The sequence below is a fragment of the Pelmatolapia mariae genome, linkage group LG12 (assembly GCF_036321145.2).
Source record: "Pelmatolapia mariae isolate MD_Pm_ZW linkage group LG12, Pm_UMD_F_2, whole genome shotgun sequence".
Taxonomy (NCBI): domain Eukaryota; kingdom Metazoa; phylum Chordata; class Actinopteri; order Cichliformes; family Cichlidae; genus Pelmatolapia; species Pelmatolapia mariae.
The window spans coordinates 24,320,270-24,330,666 of record NC_086237.1 but is presented as its reverse complement, the minus strand read 5'-3'; the positions used below and the strand labels follow the sequence as shown (position 1 = coordinate 24,330,666).

At 41.8% G+C, this 10,397-nt stretch overlaps 1 protein-coding gene across 1 annotated transcript; it reads right to left on the bottom strand.

Moving 5' to 3' along the window:
* Positions 1–929: 929 nt before the first annotated feature.
* On the bottom strand, positions 930–10,322 carry LOC134639425 (kinesin-like protein KIF24). Its single transcript, XM_063490601.1, has 15 exons — positions 10,242–10,322; positions 9,271–9,380; positions 8,506–9,192; positions 8,136–8,304; positions 7,929–8,026; positions 7,266–7,475; positions 6,931–7,018; positions 5,322–5,443; positions 5,011–5,116; positions 4,849–4,920; positions 4,635–4,744; positions 2,427–4,447; positions 1,863–2,277; positions 1,607–1,700; positions 930–1,541 (listed from the first exon to the last, which is right to left on the bottom strand). The coding sequence occupies exons 2-15, from the start codon at positions 9,327–9,329 to the stop codon at positions 1,392–1,394; spliced, it is 4,401 nt and encodes a 1,466-aa protein (XP_063346671.1). The 5' UTR covers positions 9,330–9,380; positions 10,242–10,322; the 3' UTR covers positions 930–1,391.
* Between the last annotated feature and the right edge of the window lie 75 nt (positions 10,323–10,397).

The following is a 10,397-nucleotide window of genomic DNA, read 5'->3' as shown; positions in this document are numbered from 1 at the left end:
AAACGGATCGTCTACCTCCATCTCACCCTATCCCTAGTATCCTTCCCTGTCACACTACCTTCTCCATGTCCTCCTTTATACGTCCATGAATTTTCTCTGTGGTCTCTTTTTTCCTTCTAGCTGGCAGCTCCATATTCAGTATCCTCCATACCTCCTCTGCACATGTCCAAAACATCTCTACTTGAGCTGTCCCTCTGATTTATAATCTTCTCCATCTTGGTGATGAAAATCTTAACAATTTCCTCTCTGTCCTGTCTTTTTGTCAGTGCCACCATCTCCAAACTATATATCCTATTACTACCACCTTCTCAACCTTCCCTTTTACTCTTGCTTCTATCCTTCTGTCAAAAACCACCTCTGACACTCATCTCCACCTCCTCCACACTACCTGCACTCTCTTCTTCACCTCTCTTGTGCACCATCTATTGGTTTCGATGTCTGATCCCAGGTATTAAAACTCATCCATCTTCACTACCTCAACTCCTTGCATCGCCACTGTTAACCCATCTGCCTATCTTTTATGTACATTCTCTGTCTTTTTTTAAATTGATTTTCATTCCTCTTTTCTGCAGAGCGTACCTCCACCTCTCATCTTTCTTCCAGCTGCTCCCTACTCTCACTACAGTTCATAACGTCATCTGCTAACATCATAGTCCACAGAAACCCATGCCTGACATCATTTGCCAGCCTGCCCATCACACTGCAAACAACAAGGGGCTCAGAGCCAATCCCTGATGTAATCCCACTTCCACCTTGTCACTCTGTCACCCCCACCACTGTTTTGCTCTCCTCATGTATGCTGCTTTCATATTATTTATCAGAAGACTCAGCACAAAACTCAATGTCAAATTGAGCTTAGATAAAAATGTAGAAGGATGTGCTATAATTTTAATACAAAGAAGTGCTTGGGTAGACTTTTTTTAGTCCTTGTTTTATTCATTTTCAGTTGCACTCTGTGGAAAAATGTGCACACATTACCCAAAGTTAAACACTGACATTTAAAGAGGAAGATTTAAAATTCAGAGATCACAACATGACAGATATCAGCAATCTTGAAATCTTAAAAATTTAACACTAGAAAACAGTCTTACTTCTGAGCCAACCCAAAAATTTGACTTAAAAAAAACTATCTTTACTGGCAGAATCAGAATTCCATATATATTACTGTCACCATGAAAGAAAAACATATGATTGCACGTTTCACCAGTAAAACCCTTAGTGCATCATGCATTTTGACATCAAACACATCAAGTGACAGCTGTCCAAGAACTCATCAAGCTCAATTTACTTAAACATAACAAAGCATATATGATTACCATATATGTAACAAGCTGCAGTTACTGTTGTCACTGAAAACATTGTACAAAAACATAAGTATTATTAACTCAAATTCAACTAGTTGATCTGTGATCGTCTGCTCCCTGTGGGTGGTTTGAGGTAATGGGCTTCAGATATGGCTGCAGCTGAGCTCTCATGCTGTGTACACACCGAGCCTTTTTCTCCATGATTTCCTCCAGCTGGTGGACATATTCTCCAAATGCCTAACAGAAAAAGAGTATGTACATTAAAAAATGTAAAGAGTTGCTTTTGTTATTATATTTCTCACCATATCAGGCTGCTGGCACAGAAGCTTCCCCTCTTTACGACATAAAGCTTCCATCTCTTTTAGCTGCTCCCAGTGGGCCTTGAATATACACCACCTAAAGTTAGAATGGGTACAAAAAAATGTATTAATGTTTTATTAAACTAACCCATTTTTGTGCATCATTCTAATATTATTAAATACACAAGAATATGTGTGTGTTATTTTAATATTTTTTGGATGATTACAATAACAAAAATTGTGAGAATTCTGGACCTACTTTGCGTGGTCTAAGTCGTCCAGGTTAAACATCGTGGGTCTAACGTGGTGATTAGTGGTGCTTTCTTCATCATTAAACTCTCCAAGATTGTTTGGTTGGAGTGAGGTGGTTGAGTTGGAGGAATGATTTGAATATACTGTGTGACACTGGCTTGCTGGTGTGTAACCTGAGACACTTTCTAATTGTGGTGTTAAAATGGAAGCCAATGGAAGTTTTTCGTGGTTATCATGTGCATATTCTGGTGGAACTTGTGCATCATTTGTCATTAAATCCTGTAAACTGGGTAACCCTTGCACAGAAGTGCATGTAGATTTTGTAAGTGGTGATGTAGGAGGTTTGTTGAATATAGCCGGTGGTGTTTGCTTCTGATTACTATCTTGATCCTGTGAGGAGCCCAAAATATCTTCAGGAATACCTGCACAGGAAAACAAAACAAGGTTGTGGACAGACCTGTTTAAACACACACACACACACACACACACACACACACACACACACACACACACACACACACACACACACACACACACACACACACACGACCATCAGAATTTATACTTATACCTGTGTAACAATTACTGAGATGTACGTCTTGTTTTCCCTCTGTGTGATTCGTAGCTGTCGTAGTGTCAGATAAGGGAGGGTAGTGCGTCTTTGCCTGTGGCAGTTCCACGAAAGACAGTTGCAAACCCGTATTCTCGTCCTCTACAACTTCCTCCATCTCTTCCCACTTGTTGTATTCTCTATTCTCATTAAGAGGACTGAGCAAGGTGTTGTTGTTGTCCCCTCGCAGGAAAGAGATTGTAGCAGCCTGTTGATCCACTTGAAGCTGGGAGATGCTGAGGGGCTCCATGATGGAGCTAAAAGAATCCACCTGAGTCTCATTTTGAGGTAAAACCAACTTTTTGACTTCTGAATGGTTATGTAGCTGAGTGTGAGCTGGATTTTCTGGTGGTTTGTTAAGGGGCTCAGTAGGTGTGATGGAAGTAGTGGAAGGTAATGTAGCTGGCAATTTACCAGGATTATCAGCAAACCATAGTTCTTTCTCTCTCTCTGTGTTTGATGGTACTGCCTCTGGGATGACTCTCGTACACTTTGATTCAAAAGAGGCAGCACTAAGCATATCTGGGATCAGGAGTGTGCTGGTATGTTCACAGTCTGGGGAGAGGGGCTGCTCTGCAGGGGGGTAGCTAATGAGGCTGTTGCCCTCATTGTTCATGTGAGCAGACAATAAACACCCTTTTTGAGCTGCTCCCCCCTTCCCAGCACTCCACACTCCATCAGCTGGGTCATCTGAGGCATTCAGTCCTGCCACACCCACTTCCAGTCTGTCTTGTGAATCAGAGCTGTGACACAATTGTGTCTCACTTGTGTCAAAGCAGACAGCACCTGCTGTCCCATTTGACATCCATACCCACCTCCCTTCTCCCCTCTCCACTCCAGCTGGCCTCCTCTCTTTCCTTCTTTGTCTTTCTTCACTTGCTGCCTCAAGTGACCTCCTCTTCTCGTTTCTACCCCTTTCTTGTTCAAATCCTGTCCATGTTCCTTCCAAAGATGCCCTCGAGTTTTCCCCAACGCCACCACTGTCTCCACTAGCATCCTCTTCACTAATGTTATTGGAGATCGAAGAGGTTTCAGTTTGTAACAGAATCTCAGCGCTGGGAGAAAACACCCGTCCTCTGTTACCATTAACTCTATCTTCAGATCTGGTTGTGTATCCATCTAAAACCAGTTCCAAACCATGATTCGCATGGGAAGAAATGGAGAGGTGAGAGACAGAAGGCTGAGTAGAGGAAGAGGGAGATGGATATATAGAGGGTGAGGAGAGTTGGCTGGATAAAGAAGCAGAAGAGGGCATAAACTGCTGCAGCTGCTTGTGATACCATCTCAGATGCCTCTCTCTTTCCTTATCCCTTTCATTGGCCTTTGGTAACTCCCTTTGTATTATCCCTTCCCCTTTACTATTTGCATCTCCATTCTCGCCACCTTTTTTTATTCCACCTTTCATAGCATGTTCCTCATGTTCTTCTTCTCTGAAACAGGAGTCAGATTTACTTTCAGTAAAAAATGAATCAGTCTCATGAGCTTCTCCCTCTTTTTGCACCTTCCATGCACGCTTGTCTTTTGGTTGTCCCGACACCAGCACTGCCCTGGGGCTTTGCTGACTAACAGACTGTCTCTCCATACTTTTAAAACTGTCATTTCCTATTCTCCCCCCTTCTAATTCATCTGCTCCATTACTCCGATGCCTTTTGTCACCTATTCTCAGCCAACCTCTAACTGGAGAAATATGTTCAAGTCTGATCTCTGCCCTCCGTCTCGCATTTGCTTCCTCTCCACATTTGGTGTTCTTGGGTGTGGAGCAGAGAAATGCACTCGTCACGGGTGACCTTGTGGTAGGAGTTGTGGGACCGAAAGAATCGCTTTGTCTTGTTAACTTTGGCTTCTTTGGAGGACTTTTCCCTCTACTGCTAACAGTGCTACCAGTGGTGCTGCTGAACAGGTTTTGTTTGGGTGAGGCTGCTGTCTTGCCTCTGTTTCTTCTTCTTCCTCTCAGCCCTCCTTGTCTTTTCAGCTCTTTTACCCTGAAAATATTAAAGAAACCTTGATTCTAAAGACTGAATTTAATTGAATTTTCCCTCTCACACAATATAAAATCAGAGGACTGAAACCCGGCATGGCTTTACACAATAAAGATATCAATAAATATTTTAAGAAACTAATACAGTATATTAAATTCCCCTCATTATACCTGGACATGTGCACACTTACCGGTCTGCATATCTCAGTGTATTAAGTGTGTGCTCCGTTGCTGTGTGACCAGGTGAAATGTTGGCAATCATGCATGTCATTGAGTCACCGACAAATGAATCTTTCAAAACCTAGAAAAAGAATTAAGTATCAAAACATAGAGGATCAGTGGAGAAACCAGAAAATCAGCCATATGATGCATACTCGTGTCACTATTTCCATCAGCTTTTACTACCTGAGTCAGTTTGCTCTGCCTAAAAGGTGTGTGCGACTGTTCTTGATCAAGTGACCGGATACATTCTTTAAGCTGAGGGAAATAAAAATCAACAATGGTAATGAACATCCTTGACTTTATGTTGGGCCTCTTAGTGTGTGAGCACGTATCTGTATAGCTTACAGCCAACAGACTCTGGTTGATCTCAGCTCCCTCCATGCGGCTCTGCCTGTCAGGTTCTTTGGCATCGGATGCTCTTTCGCTTCCTGCCAGATCCACAAACCACATTCTTCACACATGCACACACACACACACACACACACACACACACACACACACACACGCTAGGTCAGTCATTTTACACCGACACTGTTGCCTTGTTTGATCTACTAATCAATAATTCAAGTATGGTTTCAGAGAAAGAAAAAAATAACATCATGAAGTGCGTTACCTGTAAGGTAACGATGTAATCAAACGTGTCTGGTGTCACTCACCTGCCAGCTATCTGCTGGTTTGAATCTCTAAGCTGAATCTGAAGCAAGGCGTGGGATCGAGAAGAGAGTGGATTAACGCCACTCATCCCCTGTGTCCGCTCGGCTGTACCCTGAGAAATCACCTGAGTAAGAGGGGAGAGATGGAGATTACTATTACTAGGTTGAGGAGATTGCAGAAATCATACTTACTGTTAGGTAATATTTCACGTATTTAAGGTTATTAAAGACAGAGGTGGGGATCACAGAAAAAAAATGCCCATAAGACAGCAACACTATCAAAATGACTCTGGTAAGTCAAACTGCTGGGGGAATCTGTTTAGAGTGCTTGCATATTTTAATAAAAATCTCAGTATCAAATCATATTGATATTGTGACTCACCCCAACCTAAGATAACACTGGTACACCTGTGAGACCATAATATAAAAGTGAAGTGTAAGAACAACTGCTACACTCAGTTCAGTTATAGCTGTGGACCTGTTTCTTATTATTTCCCTCTCGCCTGCCTTCCTCAGCTGAAGATGTTAAGAGAGCGGCTGGGAGTGAACAGGATGGACAAGATTCGAAATTAGTACATCAAATGGACAGCTCAGGTTGTGAAGTTTGGACACAACGTAAGAGAGAAAAGGCTGAGATGGTTTGGACGTATACAGAGGAGGGATAGTGGACAAAGGATGTTAAAGATAGAGGTCCCAGGTAAGAAGTGGAGGAGGTAGCATAGCGAAGGAGGACATGCAGAAGGTTGGTGTGACAGAGGTGGATGTCTAGGACAGGGTGAGATGGAGGCAGATAATCCACTGTGGTGACCTCTAAAGGGAGAAAAGATCTTGGAATCTTTCTGTGCATTAGCTCATCTGTTCCGAAGAAGCAATGAGGTCACGCCATTTTCTGTCTGTCCAGAATTCACAGGAATTGCTTCGCCTCCCACAGTATTGGTCAGATTGAGTCAAACTTACAAAAAATAATGACCTAACAGATCTTCACCCAAATTGTATTCAAAGTTGAGGTCATATTCTGCATTTTAAGAACCCTTTTCCATTTTCAAAGCATAATCATCATACACACTGCATACAATTTCACCAAATTATCATTCCTGAAGGACTGAACAATATTAACTTCAAAGCATTTAACAGAGTCATTACTGTGAGATTATCTATGTTGATTTGCATGCACAAAATGATGAAGAAAGAATTTTATTATGTTATTGGTCATGATCATGGAGGGAGAGGTCCTCTCACATTACTATGGTTGGGGCCTTCATATTAGCATTACATACTATTTTGAGTAATATGGTCAATGCTATAATTTGTTGATACACTCACATATACTTATACTTTACTACTGACCTGAGTCATAATGCTCCAAACCTCAAACACTTTATTTGGTGTTGAAGTAGATTAATTTGTCCTGTGACCCTGCTTGACCTATCAGTAAATTTTATTTCTCATTACTTTTTGAAATACAGCCACACACATTAAAATTAACCACTTTTCTTTCTGTAGTTCACACACTAAAGTAACCAGTGAATTGTGATGGATCATAAGCCAGAAACACTAATATGTCACAGATTTTTTTAATAATATAACTTATTGTAAAGAAAATCAGGCAAACCTCTAGCAGAGAGCTGACTGAGTCCACTCTGACATCTCGCAGCCCTGAAATGTGAACCACTCTCTGTCCATCCTCCCTAGCAAATAACCTGCAGAAGAAAGAAAGAAAAAGATTAAGAGATACAAATATAGAAGAAAGACTATGAGGCTTTGAGCAAAACACTAAATAAAGAAGTGAGGACATCCTAGATCCAGGCATCTCAATTTTATGATAATGTTACCAAAACCTAAATGACCCCAGTGAGATAGAGATTATATGAATTCCCCCAGTGCAGTGTCCAGCTCAAAAATCTGCGTGCACTTTTAACACAACCCCCCCAAAACTTAAACACAGACCTTTTTCTGTGGTCCAGCAGGTCATACAGCTGACCACAGTAGATCTCGAAGAAGCTGACAAACACCAGCTGGTATGAGTGTGTGGCTGACAGGTGAGCAAAGATGTCCTGAACTGCCAGAGCATACAGTCCTGGAATGGCAGGTGAACCCAGCATGGTGTGAGTCTTCCCTGCACCTGTTTGGCCATATGCAAAGCAGGTGACTTTGCCTCTGTGCTCACACACACAAAGAAGTATAGACGATTAGGATACACTGATACAAAGAATGTCCTTAACGTGGTGTAAATTAATACCTTTAACCTAATTCACTTTTTTAAATTGGGCATTTTTGTACTTTCTGCCCATACTGAGATGTGCTGTTGTGCATGTTTATTTCATTTAACAACCTGTACTGGATTTTTTATTATTTAGTTTATTATACTGTAAAATTCGTTAAATTAAAGTTGCACAAAGTCCATTTAACTAAAGCATTGGGACTGCTTTTATTGGTGTAATGATATGCTGTTTACTGCACACTCAATCAAGTTAGTACAACTCATCCTTGTCATTGTTGAGGTTACTTAATTCTTTTAAGGCAACGAGTTTGTGTATTTATTTATTTTTTAAGTAAAGTCAACTCGTTTAATTTTACAGTGTAGCAAGATTTCCATGAATGCAACTCTACCCTTTGAGCATGTGCTGCACCAGAGGATATGCTGTTTGGTGATAAACTTCTTCGTTGGAGCTTTCCTCCCCAAAAACTTGGTCAAAGTAGAACTTGTGCTGTGTGGACAAAAAAACAGCAACAGGAAAGGTTTGAAAAGGCCTTAAAGTAGTAATTCAAATACCGTGACATCGGTTAGAGTACACTGTCTCCTCTCTGCACATTCACCTGCAGTATGTATTGTGAGAGATCCACGGCTTCCTTGACTTCATGGACAATCACACACTCTCCACCTGGAGTTGTCACAACATCTGCCTCTCTTTGTCGGCTCTCGGTGCATGTCAGTGGTCTTTTCCTTACACACACCTTAATCCGCTGCTCTTCTGCTTGCCTGGCTCTCAAATTAGAGTTAGAATTTGAATCACAGTAGAAACACTTAATATTATAAAGAGACACTGTTATAAAGACAATGACAGTCATCAAAAATGTTGTGTCATCAGTGTGTTTACATTTGCTTTTTTCTAACTGTCATTTATGTATACTGCTGTCATCAAAGACATATTCAGTTTAAGTAGAGGACAGTATAGACCACACTCACTGTTTGCACTGAGCAGGAGGAGTACTCATTGGTAGTCCATAGTTATATCCAGCTGTTCTCTTTGCTTCATAAACAGGTGTTGGCTTACACATGCATCCATCAGCGTCCATTTCTGTATAAAGAGTTTGCTTCCTTGTGGTTCTTTTTCTGTCTTTGTGACCCAAAGGTTTGTGATTAAATGTGTTTGATGTCACATTTGCAGGCTTGGGTTTTGGCCTATATTGATGTTGCACAGAGGTAGCAGATCCTTTTTTACGAATGGACTCCTCATATCTGGCATAACTCATGTTAACGTGAACAACAGGATGAGACAACCGCTGATGATGATCACTGGTCTCATTACTGAAATCAAGTCGCCTGCGAACATGTGATGGTCTGGCAAAAGTGCTGGCAATTATATTATTGACAGCAGCTCCATTACCATCTTCATCATCAAAAATGCTGTCACTATCGTGACAAAAGCTGCTATCCACTATAGTGCTGCCTTCGACGCGTCCACCATGGCTATAGTCATAATCATCATCATCATCATCATATCCAAGGCCCTCCAGATCAAGAGTTTTGACAAATTGGACAAGTTGAAATAACCGAGTCCTGTCCTCCATTGTGTGTATCCCCAGCAGGGGGTAGTCCTCCATGGTGAGTACTGAGATGTGGGCTGTACGACAAACACCCACTGAGGCAAACCTGAAGCACAGGAAAGGAGGAGGCAAATTGTTTTATAGCAGAATAGTGCCACTTTGAATGGCTTGTGGTTGCTCTTACCTGGCATAGTGATGCTGTAGCCCGACCGCTCTCAGACACTCATACAGACAAAGTGTCATTTCCTTCTCTTCCTCTTCTTTCCCTTTTTCCTTTACTTCACTCCACCTGCCCTGTAAGTGGCAGAGACATCCCTCAGTATTTTCGTCTTACAGCCAATGGCCAGTCATTGTGTCATTACTACCACACTGCTCTGTTGTGGTAAGCAAAGCAGAGGATACTGGTAGCAGGTCGAAATCTGACACTAGGCCAGCAAGGAGAAAGGGGAGTGCGCTGCAGTGGTCACACATTTCTGTACAGTAGCAAATACGATAAATATAGCAAACACATGCAAACAGCTGCTGGCTTCTACACAGGACTGACCAGTTGCTGCAACAGCTCTGCAGTAAGGCATGAGAGACATCCTCTTCTCCTTCATGCATAAGCCACAGTCACTTTGATGAGTCCATACTGGGATTTCATGCCCTGCCTTAGTAACTGCAAAACTTCAACTTGTGCTATATAACTTACTGAATGGGGTTTAATGTATATTCATGTCTGCAGAGCATAAAGTAAATGCTGAGGAAATCCCAATTCCTATCACCTGAAATGTGACTGATCTGCCATTGGGCAGATCTGTCACTGTGTATCTGTGTGTCACTGTCATCTGTACTGTCACTGTGAAAACATCCAGTGCTTCTGGACTGATCACGTGTCATTGTTTTACAGCTGTTAAGGGTTTTTTCGCCGTTTTACTCTCTTTCTCTTTTGCCGTGACTTTCTTTTTCCCACAGGTTGAGGTGGGCATGTACCACTCCCTAGCAGAGCCACCTGGTTTCCTGCTCTTCAGCCAGTGCACTAATTTCTAATCTAATCATCACTTATCAGCACTTAAGAACTAACTCAAGCTACTGTTCTCTGCCAGATTGTTATCTATGGTTGTGGTAATAAGGCTTTTTGATGTTTTCTGAGTACATTGCCTGCGCTAAAGTCACCTGTTTCTCTAAGTAGATCCGTTTGTCAGCTGAAGAGCTCTCTCCCTGTGGAAAGTAGTTACCTGATATTCTGAGCTGGTCTATTCCTGCAGAAAGAAACTGTGGACTTAATCACCCGAAATACTAAACTGCCTGCCTGTTTGCCTGGATTCAAGT